Source organism: Artemia sp. Qi Xiang Cuo, chromosome 7 (genome assembly GCF_049724085.1).
Source record: "Artemia sp. Qi Xiang Cuo chromosome 7, ASM4972408v1, whole genome shotgun sequence".
Classification (NCBI taxonomy): domain Eukaryota; kingdom Metazoa; phylum Arthropoda; class Branchiopoda; order Anostraca; family Artemiidae; genus Artemia; species Artemia sp. Qi Xiang Cuo.
Window position 1 is genome coordinate 43,040,633 of NC_142800.1, and position 21,949 is coordinate 43,062,581.

Genomic DNA, 21,949 nt, shown 5'->3' on the forward strand with positions numbered 1-21,949 from the left:
CTTAAGTCTCATTTGCATCAGAAATAAATTTTACCCCCAGCCTCCTAATGTGCAAATTTTGACCAGGGGTGGGAGTAAAACTCATTTGCAATAAAAATGATTATTATGTTTGGAAAGAACATAAAAAAGGCATTGAGTAGCATTTTCACTTTGTTCTTAAGTCAATAGTATGAACAGCAAAATATTTACCAAAGTTTGTCCTGGGAAGGTAATTTGAAACACCTACATCCATTCCTTGGTGTAAATATATAAGCAGTCCTCTACAGAAAGAGACATGTTAGGAAAATGCTTCTTACTTGATAATTACTTGGTGATTACTGAAAAACCTTTATCATCACTTCTTTCCTGTGTTTCCAGTTTTTCAATATCTATGTCTTTTCTCCAAATCTTAAAAATGATCTATAAAACAAACACCCAAGAGCCATCTAGCTTACCTAACCTAATTTATCAATATTTGCCCATTAATATTGTTTTGGTAGATGGCAGTGATGGTATTTAACTTTTATATATAGACTATTTAAAAATGGATAAATGTAGTCAAATATGTTTATTTTTCACAATTTTGTTCAAAAAAATATTCAACAGTGAAAGGAATGATAATAAAGGTTCTGCTGCTGGAAAATGTTAACCAGGATTATTTTGCATATTATGAAGTAAGAATTGTTTTCTTAACATCTGTCTGCTTAGGTAGTGGACTGCTCATACATTTACACCCACTCCTTCCTCTAGAAAGCATTGGTCTTTGATGACCTTAAAATTCTTTGTGTTATAAAAGTGAAACCTTGTAAAATAGATCTTCTGCTTAAATAAATTACAAGGAAAGTATTTTCAGCTTCACAACTTTGCTCAATCCCAATTTATGAGGTTTCAATAAATGTATGGTGTAAATGTATAAGCAGTCCACTACAGATAGAGACATGTTAGGAAAATGCTTCTTACTTGATAATTACTGATAATTACTTGGTGATTACTGAAAAACCTTTATCATCACTTCTTTCCTGTGTTTCCAGTTTTTCAGTATCTATATCTATTCTCTAAATCTTAAAAATGATATATAAAACAAACACCCAAGAGCCATCTTGCTTACCTAACCTAATTTATCAATATTTGCCCATTAATATTGTTTTGGTAGATGGCAGTGATGGTATTTAACTTTTATATATAGACTATTTAAAAATGGAAAAATGTAGTCAAATCTATGTTTATTTTCCACAATTTTGTTAAAAAAATTATACAACAGTGAAAGAAATGATAATAAAGATTCTGCTGCTGGAAAAATGTTAACCAGGATTATTTTGAATATTATGAAGTAAGAATTGTTTTCTTAAAATCTGTCTGCTTAGGTAGTGGACTGCTCATACATTTACACCCACTCCTTCCTCTAGAAAGCATTGGTCTTTGATGACCTTAAAATTCTTTGTGTTATAAAAGTGAAACCTTGTAAAATAGATCTTCTGCTCAAACAAAGTACAAGAAAACTACTTTCAGCTTAACAACATTGCTCAATCCCAATTTATGAGGGTTCAAAGATCTGCAACTACATTTCCTAAATTTAGAAAAAAAACCATTGATAATAGATGGTGTTGGGCAAATGATTGGTTCCTCCCATGCTGAAAGAGACCTGGGTATAATTATGGATGATGAATTGAAGTTTGACCAACATGCTCAGTCAGTTGCCTTCAAAACACTCCAGACCCTGGGAATTGTAAAAAGAACATTCCACAATAGGTCACCAAAGCTGATTTCAAAGCTATTCAAAGGACTTTTTTGACCAAAATTGGAATTTGGTATGGTTATGGCAACCCGATTAAATAAAGGCAACAAGAAAAAGCCAGAGAGTGTCTAAAGGTAGGCAACTAAATCAATAGAGGGTTTTAAAAGCCTGAACTACCCATCCTACCTGGAGAAGTTACAGATGCCCACCCTCTCCTATTGATGGAAGCATGGGGATGTCATCATGGCATACAAAATGCTGCACACTTGGTCCTTATATGCTTGAACTTGATCAGTCAACAAGAACTAGAGGACACACCATGAAGCTGTACTGCAAACAAGCCAACACCAGACTATGGAACAACTCCTTCTCAAATAGAGTTGTGGGGATCTGGAACTACCTAATTGAAGGGGTAGCCTAGTCTCAGCCCCTAGTGTTAAGGCCTTCAAGGGAGCTGTGGACAAAGATTGGTTGTCCAAGCAATGGCTTCAAGAATGGGATGCAGCCAACACATTGGCTTTCCATCTTGACTAACCAGCACCTACAGAATAATTCCTTATTTGCTGGACAATGCAATTTAAGGTATTTTAAGATATGGCTTAAAATTCTACTCAAATAACAGGAATTGTGTGTTCAAAACTAAAATCAGAGGAAAAGAAACCAAAAATTAAGGTATAATGTTGTTTTGTCAAAATTCCAATAGGTATAGATATATAAAACAGGGGAAACATTTTTAGGACTTAGAAATCAGAAGATGGTTAACATAGTAGCTTGGCAATACCCTCCCAGAATATGTTTTTGGCCCTGGATTCATTGATGAAAGTTTTATTTTCCTAATCTGACTACTTTCCAAGATAGCTTGTCTAGAATTTTACCAAAATGTCTTAGCCTAGACATACCTTTAGAATTGAATTTCATCCTGAATCCAAATGTAACATCCATTTGCATCAGAAATGGACTTTACCCTCCCCTCTCCCCTATTATACAAATAGCCTATATACAATGAATTACATATATGCAATGCATTTTTCATTATTTTGACATGATTAAATCAATTTTAAGAAAAGCATTACTTATCAAGAACTCAGTGTATATATACAACTCAAGGTACATATTTGCACATTAGGGTAGGGGGTGAGGTTAAAGCTTGTTGCAAACACAAGTGCTTAGTACATTTAGATTCAGGAAGAATTTTGATTCTAAAGTAATGTCTATTTGATAGATGTCTCATTAGTGAATTAAATAGAAAATCTCCCCCAGTGCTTGGCTACTGCCTAATCTTAAACAGATATTCTCATTAAAAGTATCTTCCCTGTATAGGCCTATAGACAACAGGCTCCTAATCTTGGATATTATGTAGGGCCTAAATAGGTTTTGACAGTTGAGATTGTTTAATATATTAGACTAAACAAGCATAGTTGAAATTGGCTGCCAACAATCTTGGAAAATTCTTATTTTTCAACATTTCAGTTTAGACTAAAGTTACCTTTACAGCTTAGCCTATTTAAACAAAATTATTCTGTTTCACAGCACTTGTCTTCTATCAAATATGTCTGTAATTTTGATATGTTTTTCTGACTTTAAGATTCAGTGTCCAAGATTAAACGCCATTTTGCAAGATTATGCTCAAGATTTAAATGTTGTATATGGTTAAAATATCCAGGCTAATCACATAGTCTACTTATTAAGAAGATTTTGACAAATCCAATAGTGAAGGAATCCACTTTCTAGGTAGTATGATAGAGATTTTACAATGATTTAACTATCAAAGCACTGATTAGCTCTTCAACTACATACTGGGTATCTTGCCCCATATTCAAAATTAACCTAAAAAGTGATGAAATTCTTGCTTTTTAATTTGCAGCAGCCATCAGTTAATCACATTTCCTTGTTTTCCACATTTTCATCCATGTTTTTAACTCATTTTTATAATGTATCATAATTTGATTTGATTGTCTCTGAAATTCAGCTATCAGATTTGAAAAATGATGCTATTTGCCCTGCAGAATTGCTATGTATGATAAATAATATAATTGTATAGAATTTCTTGTCAATCTACAAAAATACCATTTCTGAAATGTTTAGAATTATGCATTGCTAATCTGTCATTGCTAATTTGTGATTACCTTACTTAATCCTAATTGTAGGAAATTAGTGGTGTAATCCTAATTATTTCTGATGGTATAGCATCCCATTCATTAGCATCAATGGTATCCTCACATTCATATTAATTGAAACTTGCTGCATATTATAAAGTAAGAATTTAATCACTTTTAGTATTTAGTTGTGTGTAGCCTAGGGCTATATATGAAACCATTAGGAAGGGAGGAGTAGGGATGAATCATCAAAAATGCAACTTAATCATGAAAAACAGCATAAAATTAGGAATAAAAAACTCTCTTTTTTCATTTTGTTTAGCATTTTGGAGAGTCCCTGCTCTACACATCTACCAAAATTTGTAAACAACCATTATATACCGTATGTAATAATGTTTGTAGTCAACTAGCCTAGGTGGCTAATAGGCTATAAATGACAGTGCAGGCTATTTCTAAAATATTAAATTAGTTAACCAGTTTGATAGGCCAAGCTAATATGTTAAAATAAGTTTAAATTAGTCAACTGCTTGACAAAAATCAAGGCAGTATATATAGACAGCATAAATTAGCTAACTAGTTGACCATGAATAGCATTTATGGGCCTATGTATATATAAAGGCTTAAATTCTGGTAATTATAGCTCAAAATTATTTGTACATTTGGGGGCCCTTTGGTTAAAAAGTAACAGATCTAAAGTTTGTAGCATTTTAAGAAAAGAGCTTTTTGGTCCCCATTTTTTAGCTACCAAATATAGGCTATTCTTGCACATTGTTATCCCCTTACAGATATCAATTTCAAGCTAATTAAGAAAACAAAATTGTGGTCCATTTTTGGAAGATAGATTCCCTAAACCTAATTATTTTGTGCATTACTATCTTCCTGGCAAAAGAACTTACTAATTTAAATTTCTACCCATTTGAAAAACAAAGGTTTTTGTCTTTTCTGGGCTCCATTTTTGAGGGAGCTATAAAATAAATTATATTTACTCCAAAGCATTACAACCCTGTCACAAGAACTTTAGTATATTATATAAGTTTTAAACTGACAAGACGAGATTTTTTTTTTAATCTCATGCCTCTTCAATATAGCTTTGTTTTGTTCATTATTAATTTTTGGCAACAAGAAACAGTTGTTTCTAAATTTAACAATCATTTCATTTTTATTTGCACCCCCCTCCCTGATGGTCCTATATATATCCCTAAATGTTATACTTATCCATTATTTAATATATGGTCGGGCTCTGTTTTCATGTGAACAGGCTCCTTGACTTGTTAAGACTATTAGATTACAGATTATTGATTGTAAAAGAATTTCATGTAGTCTATGTTTGATATTGAATGTTATTTAATTGATTTTTGAATGTAGATAATACTGGAAGCAGACATGATAATGTGATTAATAGAAGTATACTGTATATTATATGGTAAGAATTTTGTTGTTTAAGCTTTTGTTATTAATTTTGTACAAACCTATATCCTAGGGCTATGTATTGGAATACCAGAGGGGGGAGGGGATGCATTGCAGGTGAAATGATTATTATATTTAGAAAGAGCACAAAAAACATTAGATTGTGTGTTCATCTTGTCCCTACATCAGCAATGGAATTTTTGAAGGAGTTAAAAAATAAACTCAGTCTTTTTTTATAGCAACAGAGGTATTGAAAGCTGACTAGATGGCTAATATAAATGAGCTGTATGTATACCTAGATCTAAATAGCCAACTAGTAAGCTGATTTTACAGTATATATAACCTGAGACTTTATTCATGGATGACTTGTTGGATAACTCAAGCTCTAGTGAATATATAATTGAGATCTTAATAGCCAACTAGTAAGCTAAATATATAATATATATAGGACTGGATTGATATCTGATTAGTGGACTAAGTAAGCTTCAGTGACCATATGAATTCAATAGCCAAATAGTTAGCCAATTCTACAGTGTATACAAAACTATTGGTAGCTGACTTTTCCTTCAAAATAGTCCATCACTTTATTAAATATTACTAACTGAGATCTCAATAGCCAACTAATAAGCTAATTTCACAGATATATATATATATATATATATATATATATATATATATATATATATATATATATATATATATATATATATAGCCTAGAACTCTCCATGGAAAAATACAATCATATTGCAAAATTGGCAGCTTTGCTTGGTTAAAAAAAATCATTTTTTTGTCTTGGCAGTGGCTGAACCATAACTAAAATTAAGTAATAGGCTCCTATTTGTCCCTACTACTCTTAGGGGCACCTAACAAGGTTGTCATCACTACCACTTAGAAAATCTTTTAAAATAGAATCTGGGATACTTTGTCATTTTTATTGTTTGAGAGAAATGATTCAGGCTCATATACCTCAAAATGCAGACCATGAACCAAACTCAGTTAATAAAAAGACAAATAAACAGTTTTTCAAACGAGAGTAAAGAGCCACATTAAACTTAACATTGGTTTCACTTTCTTTTATGCAGCAATGGTGCTTGAATTTGTTGTATCAGGAAGTAATGGATGCATTAAGGGCTGGAGCCTAGTAAAGAACAAACCACATTGTAAAAGTAATACAAATACTAATTTTCTGATCTTATTTTCTCTCCTTCCCTATGCATAGAATAAAAAAGAAAAGGAGACAAACATTTACAGGTTTTAATTCTTAAATTTGAATTTAAATTATGTGTGAATTAATGCCTAACTTTAGTTGGGTTTTGTTGAAAAGTATTATATACCAATTTTAACAGGGTTGTGAGTAGGCTATGCCAAAAATATGACACAATAGCATATTCTACTTTTAAAGTAAAATAGAACCTGGCCTTTTTTTGGCTCTCAAAATGCATTCAATATCATCTATGGAAAAACATTTACCAATTTTTATCTGCCAATATTATTTTCAAGTCTACCAAAAATCTGCCACTTTTAAATAACCTTTCTCTGATTTCAAATAAGAGAAATAGAAGTACTTAGCTGTTGTGATGTAGAATGTAAGCATTCATAATGCAAAGTTTTCACTTATCTATTGATCTATTCAGAAATTTCTCCCACCATCATACTTTGTTTTTGAAAGGTTCAGCTAGAACAGATGTGAGAATTTATGCTGTATTTCTATTTTGCAATTTTACTCATACACTGGAAAGTTAAACAAAAGTATCACATTACTGAAAAAACAGCTTCTCATAAATGGCTAGTTTTCTGCAGTACAATCTACACATGACCTTCACTTTCGTATGGGGTAAACCATTGTCATCTCCCCCTGCTACTTTTTTGTTGTTGTTTCCATTGAAAAATCTTTTTTTGGTATTTTCATTGAAAAAAAAAAGTATCCTCTTCCTGGTTTGGTCAAATACATTTGCCCCACCCCCCTTTAATGTGAAGGTGCCACTGTGCAAAACCATATTTGGTTTTGACTCTGTAAAAACTCCTTACAGTATAAATAAAAGATGAAAAGTCTGTAGATATTTCCCTCTGTCACAAATTATGGTTATAATGAATATTGTTTGATAAAATGCCTCAAGATACTTTATAAATCTAGACCAAAGATTTAAAATAGTTTTAGGAATTATTAATATTTTTTTGATTCACTATCAATTTGTTGAAGGTTTGTGCAGAGCCTAATGGTTTTTGGCCATGACTTCAGTAGTTTTAAATTGTATATAGCAATTTGTTGTAGCTTCAGACAGAATTTGTTAGTCATTACCATCATCAGTGTTAAATGTAAATGTAGATGAAAATAAAGAAAGACAAGATCCCAAAATGGAATTGGTTTTGCGTCTCTAATGAAGATTGAAAAGGAAGATCTTAAGAAAAAGAAAGAAGAAGAAATGTAATTCCAATTGAATGCACCACAGTGATATGGCAGAATACGTCCCCACTTGAATGGAAAATGGAGAACGCCTAAATGGACTAGTACCTAAAGGCCTCTATATCAAAGAAAAAGAAGGAACATTTCTCCCATCCAGGTTGCAAGCAATTAAAAATCATATGTTGGCATTTCAAATGTGAGAGTAAAAAATTCAAATTCCCTAATGCTTTGAAATGATATCTTTGTCCTTTCTTTTGTAGACTATGCCAAACTGTTTTGATGTTTAAAGCAGAACTATATAATTAGGTTCTACTAACTGGTAAATTATGTTATGTTAGGCTAGTGTACCAGTTACTGGTCAGTAAAAGGTATAGTTTTGATGTCAAATTAAAGTGGCTTGATGACTTACACTCCTCTAACATTCAAGAAGTACACCATTTCAAAATTAACGTATTGGGGAATAAGAAATTTGCAACATCCATATTTGCAATACCACCTTGTAGGCTTGGCTGATTTTGATTGCCCTAAAGTAGGTGTCATCACTGTGCTAGACATGCAGCCCATTTAGTATCTGGCTACTTCACTTGGTAAAAACTGACAATGAGAGGCTTTTCTCTGTCTTGTAAAGAATAGTTGAGCTAAGGCAGTGAAACTTTCAGGAGAGAATTCAGAGCCCAAGTTAGGGCTTGGGCTGGTGTTTGGAGTGTCCTATATCTTCTCCTTATATATTTCAAAGGCTTTGAAAATTGTATGCTCGTCTTATGCTAGGAAAATGGTTTAGATTGATTTTGATATGACACCACTTCTTTTACTCATAGTTTACAAAGGCTCGGCCTTCAGTTTCAAAAAGATTTGAGTATGGTCTGAAGCCATATTAAGATTTTGTTTTATTGAAGAAACAATTTTTTCAGATCCTTTGCAACCTGTGACTTCTTGAGCTTATTCTAAAAATTTATTTTTGTGCATCAAAGTTACATTCAAGTCCATCAAATGTTAGTACCTACGCTCTATAGAGGGGGAGGTATATATGTAGATGCTTCAAAAAAGCTTCTGGGACAATGGTCTGAACCATTTCTAGAAAATTTATATCACTTAACAGAGTTACTTTCCAAGATTGCAAATCTTCATTACATTGAATTTTAACCCAAAACTGTTTGAAACTTTAAATATTCTTTCATTTGTAGGGATCCTCTTCACACAAGAGTCAAAATCTAACGAGTTGACTGTACTGCAGAGAACCAGAAATTTATGATTTTTTTTTTTGCATAAAGCTGCTCATTTTCCTGTGATGTGTTGGCAAAAGAGATTTCTTGCATTTTCATACGTTGATCAACTTGCCATTATGTCTGTAAAATGACAAATAGACTCAATATAAGTTCTAACAGCTAAATCTGCTGAAAGTTTGTATGATAATTGTGGAATGTTATTGCTTCTTATTTTGCTTGCATGCCTAAAATTTCCTGATAATCCAGTTTTTGAACAAAGGGTGGGTGGGGGTGAAATTTTTAAAGGAATAATGATAGAAATGCATAGCATTCATCCTGGCTTTTCTGCTTATCATAGATACTAAAATGTAACCCTGCATGTGTGAACAGGTATGTACATCTAACAATTGAACTGTTTGTAAATAGACTTTTATGCTTATTCAAACCTTATTATTCTGCATAGTTTTGGTTCTAGGATGGTACTACATCTCAAGGGATTCATTACATGATGAATAATGAAAGAGATGAACATGAGGAAGAATTGCAAGAGGAAGCAATTGCTGTAGTCACAGAGGTTGGAGATGATGTTCTTGGCTCTATGGAGGCATCAACCAGTACAACTATGGATTCCTGCCAAACGTTTTCTGTCTCTCAATATTCAAGAAGAAAGGATTCTAAAATAGACCCAGAAGTAAGGTTTATAGTCACTTGTGCTTCAACCTCCGAAATCTTCCATGACTTTAAGAAACAGTCTGGTTCTTTGTCTCTTTCTCTTTTGCCACTTTATTACACCATTTTTTTCACCACTTTTTTCTATTAATTGACAAGAGATCAGGATAGTTTTCCCATTTATGTTTTCCTCTGAGATTCCTCGTTTATTTTAAAGCTATCCTTTTTTATTTTATGATTGTCTCTCTTATTGGTTTCATCTAGTTTGATGTATTCTGGTATCAATACATAATTGGGACTATTGAGAAGAAAACACCGTAAAATTCGGGAAACAAATTTAAAAATTCTAAAATACTTATATCATTCCCTAAGAGTGCTTCACTTAATTTTACCCCTTAACCCCCCAAATGTGCAAATATTTAGCTCAAATTTTATATTTCTCATGTGTTTTCCGTTTTTTGATTACGTCCCTCTTTTGTCCAAATAGATTTAACAGCAAAGAAGCAACGTCAATGAAATCAAGAAACGGAAAAATGCATAGAAAATATGCAATTTGGGCAATATATTTGCACATTAGAGGGGGCAGGAGTAAAGTGCCTTTAGGAATGATATAAGTAAGCATTTTAGGGTTTTTAAAGTTGTTTTCAAAATTATCGTGTTTCCTTCTCAATAGACACAGTTTTTTTACACCTAGTTTTTTTTTCTCATTTTTATTTTGTGTGATTTTTATTATATCTCTTGACGTATGGTTTTTGTTTTATCTTTTTTTTATTTTTCAAATAAGCGAATTTTGCCTGTGAGGGTTAATAATATTTTTATTTGCCAAATGTTTTTCATACCTTGATGCAAGGTAATGAATAAGATAGGTAAAGACTAAGAAAAACTATTACAGACAGATTTTGAAGGAGCATTGTCTTCATGGGAAAATGTCTTTTTGCAATTTATGGACTTCTTTTTTTGGATTTATAGAAGTCCTCAACACAGAATGGTAGAGTACTAAACAGAAGAAGCATATTTAAGTAGAAGAGACAAAAAGAGGTATACATTTTTAAGAATGAGAAGAGATCAGTCAAACTCATTAAGGAGTTTTAGAAAGGAAGAAGAATAATTGGCTTGAAGGGAATGTTTTTGCATTAACATTATGCTTTAGGTTATCATGAAGATTTGATACCTAGTATTTTCAAGGAGACATCAGAAATATCTGGAGGGGTGAGATAAAGAAAAGGGGTAATAATTTAAGGAAACGATTTGGCAGCATTGAGAATTTGGATGGGCTGGCCCCCATGTCTAGTGCTGGTAACACTTCCAATGCCATTGAGAATGCTCATTAAGTCATTATATTAAGTTTCTAAGTCTGTTGAGTCATCAACAGGTTTGCAAGCATTGGGAAAATCCTGCAAGAATCTGTTTATTATAATCGACCAAAGATGATTCCTTGGGGTATGTCATTATGAATAGGGAAGGGATTGGAGGTATGATTTAGATATTTGACCACTTGTAATCTGTTTGATAAACAAACAGTGTTCTTATTAACGCTATGATTAGCACAGCCAAAGGTTTTTGAAGATCAATAGAAATGAGACTAAACAAAGCGTTTTGATTTTCCAGTATTTTCCCAGTGTAGTTAGATGAAAAAAGTAAGAAGAAGTAGGAATTGATTATAAAATTCCCAAATTGTCTTAGGTTAATAAGAGTTATGAATTTTGCTTGAACCCAAATCTTGAGTGAATACAGCTTAATACAGTTTAGGATTGAGAGAAAGGCAGGATATAGAGAAATAGGAGTTTCAACTCAATTCGAAACCAAGTTTGGTTTTCCCTCTTTCTATATCCTATTACTTGCTTCCTATCTGCTATAGGAGGCAAATAAAGCTATTTGTTATTCAGTGCTAGTAAATGTAATTAGTTATTTATACATTTCTCTTCCAGACTCATGACCTTTCAAAACCATTAGCCTTAAATGAAGTATTTTGCTTTTCTAATATTTTCCCAGGGTGAAATCAACAAGGAAAAAAGAAGTAAAAGCCAATTTCAAATTCTCGAATTGTCTGAAATTCCTTTCCAGACATAAACCTTAAATCTTAGATGTCCATGCGTCTTACCATAATTGGAAGGTCAGAATAATATTGTAGTATGAAGTGTAGAATATCGTAGTGATTCGAATTGTGCTTTTAGTCATAAAGCTCCCAGACTATTCTTTTCTGAGTTGGATGAGATATTTTATCCTTAAAAAAGTTACCTCGCCTGTAAACAAACGGAACAAAGGAGAGGTCCTCCCCCAACCCCTTCGTATGTTATTCCAAAACACCCTTCCCAGAAATATACAAAAAAAATAATTTAAATAATTTTCGTTTGCGTAAATCCCCACTCCCTTCCTAGGGAATTATTTTATGCCTCTTTCCTTAAGGGTTTGAGCTGTGTCTAATTGTAAATATTACCAATTAGATTTTCGTATTTCAAGTGAAGGTGTTTCACTAATAATCATCCTCATCTTGAGGATTTATTTTTTAGCTCTGCTAAAGTTTTGCCGAGTGTTATTTGACACATGATACTTCAATTTATTTCGGATGAAGTGTAGCCAAGCCTCTCCCACAGTAAAATGTTTTCCCGCACTTAGGTTTTGTTTACACTTTTCTTTTTCAGATGATTATGCCAGTTCCTGATTTCCCATACTTTATTAAGAAATCTGATATTGAAGCTGGGATAAAACAAGCATCTGAAGATAGAGTCCAAGTTGTGTTTGCTGCTAGTCAAGATGATGATGATGATGGTATTTCAACATCTTATGCACCTGGGAAACGGAGGTGTGATTTCTAAAATCTTTTAGTTCTTTGTTATTATTGTCTTCCTGTGTTCATGGAAGTCTTAAGTTTTTTGTTGTTTGTAGTCACTTTTTTGTTTAAACCAATATAAATGGAAACTGTTTTGGGAGTTTGCCAAGCTTTAATTTTTTTTTCTGTTTTTTGTTACAAAACAATAAAAAAACTGTCTGAAAAAATCCGGCATACAGCTAATACTATTTAGTAAAAGCTTTGTCCATTTCACACAGGGCTTCTTCCAATATTTCCTCAGTTAAACTCAAATAAAAATCAAAAGAAAGAATCCGGAAGAATCTGAAAACAGAATTAAGGCTTAATAGTAAAAAAATAAGACGAAAGAGTTAACCTTTAGCTTTGAAAAAAATTCAGAAACACGCCAAACGAATCTTAAAGTTTTAAGATAATTTGGCTTTATTGTATTTCTTTTTTGTTATTTCTAGGCTCCTAGATTTGTTATAAAAAAAAGCTTTAGCCACGCAAAGGATAGTAACGATTGATTAAAAGAAGGAAAAAATAGATGATGCAGAAAAAAATGAAAATTATTGAAGCATTAGATAAATAAATTTGAAAAACTAATAAAGTTAAATAGCTTTGTAAATACTGATCTATGGGAAAGGGTTAAGTGAAAGGCATCGCCTTCCCCCATCCCTCATTTGTTTGACCCCTGAATATGTTAGATTTTTTTTTAATCTAAGCGCCATAGTAGACTAGACTAAGAAAGAATAGCATCTGTTATCGCTTTTTTTTGTGTTTTCTTTTTCATGATGCTAGAAAATAAAATATAGCCATACACAGTTTCAGGACAAAGGTGTATAAGACAGGTATTTAATAGTTTATAAAGTTAAATGAATATTTTATGCATGGGTTGGGATGGAGGTGGTATGTGTGAAGCTGTGTTGATCTCAGGGGGCTTTATTCTGCAATGAGTTGTTAGTAGTAGTAGTAGTGGATTTGGTTGAAGCTGGGATTCATTGTAATTTTACCAGAAGTATTTAGTTTTGAATTCTTTAACTCTTCTTTTGTTTCCTTTAACTGGAAGAAATAATGTATGATTCCAATATATTTTCAAGTTGATTCAGTTAAATAGGCATAAAGGAATTTGTATCTTTCTAAGGCTGCTGCACTTGTTTGGTTTTCTAGGGCTGGACCCGAAGTTGCTCATTTGTGTTCCATTTGTGGAAGAAAATTTACGACAGCTAGTATGCTCCGAGAACATGAAAAAATACATAGAGGTGAAAGGCCTCATGTATGCAGCATTTGTAATAAGTCTTTCTCATTACCCGGAGGTGAGTCATGTGAGATAAAGCTTCAAAGGTCTAGAATTCTGAACATTTGCTAGTATTTGTTGTCGGATCTGATGCTGCAACATACGAAGGACACCAAAAATGAAAACTAATTCTTTAAGTTGTTAAATGAAAACTTACACAACTGTTTACGTGTTAAAAAAAAAATAGGAAAAACCGAGAATTAAATTTTTAATGAAGAAACTTTTCTATTTTTTTTTTTTTTTACAAGCGCCTGCCAATTTTAAAAATAAAGAACGTGTTTTAAAAATCAACAGACAATGAGCGAAAAAATGTTTTATCTTAGAGCACTAGAAAGTACAACTTTCCCGATTGCTGTAGCAGAAGGAAAGCACAGCCATTAATTGGCAGTAAACTGGTTAAAAATTCAGTGGTTGGATGAGTTGGTTGGATAGGCTAGCCCTAACATCTTGTTAAAAAAAAATAGGAATTGGAAAGGAGTGTATATATCATGGATAGCTAAAATTGTAAGCTATACATTAATTTGTTTATTATTAAAATTTGTCAACCCTTCAAATTATTATTTGTTGACTTACCTATTAGAGCATCTTTTTGAAAAACCAATTATTCTGTTTTGCCGTATTTGTCCTTCCCAAATAATTATTCCAAAGGTTTCACTCTAATTACTTGACTTTGTGTACTTTATGTATAACATAAAGTACAAATATTAAATTTATTGTTTCACTTCCGAAACCAAAAAAAAAAACAGAAAAAAAAAATGAAGAAATGACATATTCAAATGTACAGATTGAAACCACCCTTGTTTCACCCTTGACTAGCTTGACTAGTGGCAGATACAGACTAAACAATTAGACTATTGCATGGAAGATAAATATGAAATGTGTGGGTAATGGAAAACTCCAGACATTTTTCTAAATAATTTATTTGCAGATTTCTGCAGCATCTTTGAATTTTTAAATATGAAAAGCATCACTGGATTTTCCGCAAGAATTTGGATTCAGTTTCCGCAAGAAAACTGACCTTTAATATTTCGTAACAACCGAAAGAAAATTTATAGTATATTCTGGTTTTCAGGTATGGATAGACCTAAGATGGATCCAGTAGGCAGAAAATGTTTTCATTTTTATGTCCTTGGTACTTAACATTTAAAAATGCAATTGTCTTTTTTTTTCATAAGTCTCACATTACCATCAAAGATTTTGGAACCTGATCATTTGCTTCTATTGACTGTCTGATCGGGTGTTGCAGCCATATGCGTTTCTGTAGGCTACATGCATACACCAAAAAAGTATATTATTTTTTTTTATACGTCATATGGCAAAGAAAATTTTCTTGGGAAAAAAAAACCGGACACAGTGGGGGGGGGGGGTCCCTTTTCTTGATATTGGTGCTAAGCCCCCCCCCCCCATAAAAGAATGAAAATCGTAACCAAAAATTTGCTCTTTTCATGTTTTGACCTCTCTCACTCACTTTCTCTCTATCTCTCCCTCTCTCTCTCTTTCTATTTCTCTGTCTTTCTTGTTTCCAACTATTATTTACCTTATATTTGAATAAAATTGTTATAAAGTTGTTGCTTCTTATTTTGTGGTAGGTTTCACCTTACAGGTAATTCAAGATAAAGAGGAACTGTCTGTATAAATTGTTGGCCACTGTGACATAAAAACATGTTGTAAATGATTAGTAATATTTGTTACTTTAAATAGTACAAATAAATTATCATTAGGGTTGATTGCTAGTCTCTAATTCTCAAAGGTAAGTAACTCCACAGCCTTGAGGGGTATAAACATTAAAATTACCACAAGTTGTCCATGCATTACACCTTTTTGTATCTGTTAATTTGATAGTTGGGAAAAGAAAATTTTACTCATCCTTTCCTTAATTTCTTTTGTTCATACCAGTTTGTCTGGCAATGTCAAATTTCAGTTCAAAAAGTTGTCCTGCTCTCAGCCTATACTTAAATCTTTTTAGATGGAAATTTCTCTTGGCACAAAGGTTTATACATGTGGGCAATGTGCTCTAGGCTTGAGGTTTCCGGTTTTTCCTTTCTCTAATCCTTGATACACCCTATAACTTTATGACTTCTTTTAGAATAAATGTATTTATAGAAACACGATTGTCAAGGGAGGGATGTGTTCAGTGATTCTTGTTTCAGTAAAGGGAACGTCGCTGGTTGTTGCACCTAACCCATTTTTAGTTGTCACATGACTCGATAAAACTCTTGTTTAGGACGATGACAGATCATTCTTGGACTGAACAGCATATAGTTATCAAAACATATTCTAGCTTTATTATAGTTAGCTCTGAAGACTTTAGCTAAGGCAAGTACGCCCAGTGATGGCTATCTTCTGAAACCGTCCAATTTTTACGAATTTTGTAGCAACCAAAGCATAATAGACTTTCTCGGAAAATGCAAGACCATTGTCTTTTGTAGTCCAGGCGTTGGCTAGCATCAAAGGTTCATAGTTTGGAAAATACCCAACCTGAAATTGTAATGCCTGCTAGCGCCCTGACCAGAAGAGGTCAACTGCCAAAGATCTCTTGGTTGGAGTTCGAGATTTGCTGCTCGAACTCCAGCCAAACCAACCACCAGGACTCGAGCTTTGCGCCCATCAAATTTCAAATGGACCCTAGTATTATCATTGGAATTCAGGGGGGCTTGAAAGTTGTGATTGCCTCTGAAAATCAGTCCCTTCTGTTCCTTTGGTCGAATATTCTTGCCCCATAAGTTTCAAGTGAAGCCAAGCACTTTTGTGAAAGTTTCTGAAGAGTGTACGCCCCTGAGAGCCGTAGGTGTTATATCCTACTTACCAGAGGTGCTTGCCCTATACGCTTCTAGCTGATTAGAGGAAAAGATTTGCCCAATCTTCCGCTGAAAAGTTGATGCAGGGGAGGGGTTTGCCTTAGGGGCTAAGGGATGCTTATTTTACGGGTAAGTGTTTTTTTGGTGAGGGAAGAAGGTTAGAAATTCCATGGGAAGGTTAGAAATTCCATGGGCCCATTTTGTGCCTCCAATCATACCGATTAACCCAGTTGGTTTTTAGACTGAGTCAGGACTTAAGTTGTTTTTTACACTGTTTTCCCAATTTCTACTCTTTTGCATAACTCCTTTTTCGGTTGAGCCATGATTTTGCTCGTTTTATCCTTGAGTCAGTCCGCAGCTTTGACTTATTTACCATATGCACTGGCTCAGGACTTGGCTTGTCTTTTTGCACCGAGTCAGGACTTCAGGATTAGCTATGCACCGACTCAGACTCAAATCTTTTTGCACTGAGTCAGGGTTTAGTTGGTTTTTACACCGGGACGGGGCTTCACTTGTTTTTGGGCTGAGTCGACTTAGTTTGTTTTTTGCCCTTTTCTCACCAGATTTGCAGTTCCTATGTAAATCGTTTTGGGATGAGTTGCTTAGCTTGTTTATGGACCAAACCAGCGCTTTGCTTTTTTGCGCAATGGGTCAGGACTTAATTTAGTTTCGCATTGATTCAGACTCAGTTAGTTTTTGCACCGAGTCAGGAGTTTGGTCGTTTTAGCATTAAGTCAGTCCGCAGCTTTGACTTATTTACCTTATGCACTGGCTCAGGACTTGGCTTGTCTTTTTGCACCGAGTCAGGACTTCAGGATTAGCTATGCACCGACTCAGACTCAAATCTTTTTGCACTGAGTCAGGGTTTAGTTGGTTTCTACACCGGGACGGGGCTTCACTTGTTTTTGGGCTGAGTCGACTTAGTTTTTTTTTTGCCCTTTTCTCACCAGATTTGCAGTTCCTATGTAAATCGTTTTGGGGTGAATTGCTTAGCTTGTTTATGGACCAAACCAGCGCTTTGCTTTTTTGCGCACTGGGTCAGGACTTAATTTAGTTTCGCACCGATTCAGACTCAGTTAGTTTTTGCACCGAGTCAGGAGTTTGGTCGTTTTAGCATTGAGTCAGTCTGCAGCTTTGACTTCGCACCCTTGTGCGCCCTTGTGAGTCTATCTGCAGCGCTGAGATTTTGTTTGTGCACTAAGCTTTGGCTTAGCTTGTTTTTTGCGCTGCGTCAGGACTCAGCTCATTTTTGATCAGAAAAGGGGCCTACCTTTCTATCTAACATATTTTTGTTTGACAATTGTCCTTTATCCCTAAATATCCTTCAGAAAGTTTAACCTTGTGTAGCTTAAAATAAACCTTTTGTTCGATTCGAAAATTTATAAATAATTATGATGGTGATTACAATACCAAATTACAATTAAAACTTGATTATTAGTGCTTTTACAAAAAATCTTATGAATCATCTCTCTTGTCTTTCTACTATTACAAAATCTATTTTGTTTACAAAAAAAAAATGTTGTTTATTTTAATGAAATGTTTTATTTTCCATCATGTTTGTACTAATAGTAATGAATGCAAGATATAAAAAAAAAAATAGTTATAAATTGCAACCATCCTTTTTTTTTCTTACGAATAGACCTTTTACGTTGCTTGTATTGTTTGATAAATGTCAATAAAGCCAGAGTGCTTATTAATTTCATTTGTTTTATTTTAGGGTTAGTGCAGCACGAAAAAATTCATGTAGATGGACGACGATTTGTCTGTAATATTTGTGGTAAAGGATTTGCGAGAAAAGAAGTTCTGAAAAATCATATATTATCGCACACAGGTATGATTAATGATGAAATGGAAATGTATATTTTCTTATATTTCATATAAAGAATTTTTTAGACATGCAATTTAGGAAAAAAGTGAAAATAAATATAGCATCTGACTCGAATAGAAAAGGAACAAGACATCTAAATAAAAGTTTAATATCAAGAAATGTGGAAAATGCAAGGTGAAACACTGCTCTGAGTAAGAAAACTGTGCAATGTCTATAATAGATTTTATCAGATGCAACACTTACGAAATTACCCTTCTGATATGAATGTGGAATGAAACAACTTATTAATAAAGACATGGAGCTTGAGAGAGATATAAAAAAGAAACATCGGTATTAACAGCCACCCCGAGAAGTAAGAAACATGTCTGAGAGGTGGCAAAAATACACTAAAATAATGCAAGACAAAATAAATAGTAAAACAACTAATACACATAGCACTTCCTAATCAGCACCACAAACCTTACAACCAAACATATTCAACATTACTATTAAAATCATACCTTGAAATCTGCAATACTATAATGAACTGGTCAAGTAGTTAGGCTAAGAACATTCAAGTGAGACTAATTTTGAAAAAAAAATAAGTGGGATTTTAGCTCTAGACTTGGGATGGAATTCATTAGCCAACAACGTAGAAATTATCTATGCTCAAGGTTTTGGCTGAAGTGTTTGGAATTGAACGTGTGGCTAAGAGACTGGATTCATTAAAAAGCACAAGTAGGGACATATATTTCCTATCTGATAACCAAGCATGCTTTAAGACTCATGAGAATTACAAGAGCAGGCAGAAAAGCGTGTGGAATGGCTATGACATTTTAAACAGACTAGCATCCAATGGTAAACGCATTAAACTGACGTGACATTGTGGGATCACTTGTAACGAGTTGGCAGATGAAGCAACTAAGGCTAGGATATCAATGACTTGCCTGGGATCAAAACCTTTCATTCCGATCTCTCAGAGCTGCTGGAAATTAGCTGATGAATCTTGAGAGGGTGGACAAATTTGGCATAGGAAGGTGGGATTTAAAAAGAAAATTCAAAGTTAAACCCTACTGTGACCACCACATCTACTTCAACTTAAAAAGTCTGAAATACGAGTGGATATTAAACCCGTTACATGAATTGGGAATTTTCTGAGTATTTTGCTCGAACTGTAAGAGCTGATTTCCTGATTGGCAAAAATATTATACGGATGTGGAAACAAGAAGGTATCTAATAGAAGAATGTAAAGCTTAGATTAGGTATTGGCTGCAGAAATAGCGTATATTTTACGTTAAACTGGAGAACATAGTTGTGGAGGACAATATCTGACTGCTATGCCAATCAAGGTGTATCATAAGGGCGGGGAAATTGATTTCTTGTCCACAAACCATTGGTTTGACTTTTTGCTCTTTATTGTGTTGAAGCAATGGGCCCAAGTCGGTTAGGCTTAAACTCAGGCTGGTGAGTCCGCCGTCGGTTTAATGATGATGATATTTAAGGATTAGAAAAGGCCGGGGCGATTCTTGTTTTGTTTATATCCACTTTTGTGCTTTTAATAACTTAATTTGAATCACTCTTCAGCTCAGACATTTTAAACCATTTATATGAACTAAAAAGAAAAGAAAATTCTCTTGAATTTTTTGTGCAGTCTGTCGAATATCGCTGGTTCATGGGTAGGTTACACTATTTTATGAGTGAGAACAGTTATAGGCTTGTACCTACAGTCTAAAATTATCTGGAACATCTCAGAACCAGGTAACTGATGATAAATACTACTACGCTTCAGAATAATTCAAAACTACTTTTGACTACCCCGCTCGTAAGTCAGTTTGGAGCAGGGGTGTATCTACAACGGTATAACCGAGTGAAATTTATACCGAGAAACCTAACCCCTTAAGACCTTGATCTGGAGATCCCTTGGTATGCTCTCTCTAAGGAATAACAATACTAAAATGGGAGTCGACACTCCCAAAACTCGTCAAATATAATCTGATTGTATATACTACTCTAGCCAGAGAATAAGGCTAAATGAGCAGTCGGTAATCTGGAAGACAATCTTACTTCTATAAGCTTCACAGTGAGAAAACAAACTGAAATGGTCAAAAAGAACTTCTTTCAGGACCAAAGGATGTGAAGATGTGATGGAAGAAAAAAGAACACAGCCAATCAGAGAAACAAGCAAAATTTAAAGGAATGACGATTAGGGAAACTCTATTTTCAATGGACTTTGTGTTTTCCACTGAAGCTGGATACTCTGAATTTTGATTAGTTTGGCATCCAGCAGTTCAAAGTGATATTCATAATTTGGCAATAAAGATATCATGTGGAATTTTAAATAAAGAAAAAGGGAGGGGGAATTTTCGAAAAGGGAAGAGTAATTATCCGGAAAGGCATTGGGTGTCCAATAACACCCAACAATAAAACAGAACCGCTTCTTATTCTCTTGAGTCTTAATGCCAAGATTCGTTACACCCGCTTGACAGGTCAGGGTTGCTCACTTACCTCAGGTAAAACTTGGGCCTTCTGTCTTTGCGAGTTGCTGCATACGTCACGTACGGAGGTCTTGTCACTACTATATTGGACCTTTTTGGGCAGAACTTGAAATCAGTGGGGTGACAAAAGGTGTGATAAAAACTTTCTTTCTCGGTTGCGAAATATTTCTTTTTAATTTCGCCATTACTTCAGGTAGGAAATCCTATGAACGATTTACTTTTTAAACGTTAATACATGAATATTTTTGAATTAACAACTGTTAACTAATGTTAAGGCTTTCGGTTTGATTTTGCCCACTTAAGAGGGGGCCTATGAAATTTGGGTTGTGCAATATAAAGGAGTTCCAAAATATAGGTTGCGCTCTTATTGGGAATTTTGTCGCTGTTCATTTCCACAGAGTGTTCGAAAGTTTAAAATGAATTGAACTATGGAAAGCGAGTAAAGATCAGTTAGTGTATTTAAAAAAAAATACTGGAGAAACCTGCAAGTTTAGATAATAGCAAAATAAAGGGCAACATCATTTTACCAGAAAGTCATCATGAATAATTTTTTTTTTACCTCTCTAATTTTTTTCATCTATACTAATGATCAACACAATTCTCAGTTACAAAGCGTGATTGTCACTTAACCCATATTTTATCGGTTTTGATGCAATTTTTCCATAGTGGCACAAATTCTATGCTACTGTAAACACATTCAAGCAAATAAACATTCAAGGGAAAAAATGACCTTGGTAAGATGTTCAATAAATAAGACTATAATTTGTATTTATTAGAAAGATACAAGGGGTGCACAAAGCGTATGGGTCTTCACAAGTGGTGTTTGATAAATCAAAGAAGATTTTCAAATTATTTATTCCGTGTTGATAACCACATTAAAATAAAGTGCAGGGAATTTATAAGAGTCAAAGGGAAATAAAGGATACTCGTGACCTATAGGATGATCTAATGTTTGGCTTTCTTAAACCCGTCCATGCTGATACCTGTATTATCTTTGCAATTGGTATTAGTATAACATTAGATTAGGTCAAAGAAACGACTGTTAACACATTTTAAAAAAGAACCTATGGGGCACGACTCTGAACTCTCATAACTTTCTACTTTTACCTTACTTTAGTATTTCTTGCTGAATCTAATTGACCCGTCCAATAACAGGAGTACAATCTGAATTATTCTGAAAGGGGAAAAAATGTCACGAGGAGCTACTGATCTAATCAATTACCAGTCTACAAGCATAAGCGAGCAACATTTTATAAGAGACGAGTTTGA

The 21,949-nt window shown here is 33.8% G+C and overlaps 1 protein-coding gene across 2 annotated transcripts in view; it reads left to right on the top strand.

Moving 5' to 3' along the window:
• Positions 1–21,949, top strand: part of LOC148950298 (uncharacterized) — a 32,152-nt gene that overhangs the window by 5,252 nt on the left and 4,951 nt on the right. Inside the window, exons 2-5 of one of the 2 annotated variants that reach the window (XM_089091542.1) lie at positions 9,302–9,517; positions 12,138–12,298; positions 13,454–13,599; positions 18,096–18,209. In XM_089091542.1, the coding sequence (XP_088947668.1) occupies positions 9,302–9,517; positions 12,138–12,298; positions 13,454–13,599; positions 18,096–18,209 (637 nt within the window). Of the gene's footprint in view, positions 1–9,289; positions 9,518–12,137; positions 12,299–13,453; positions 13,600–18,095; positions 18,210–21,949 lie in introns of both variants that reach the window. The other variant, XM_089091543.1, reaches the window with a different exon arrangement.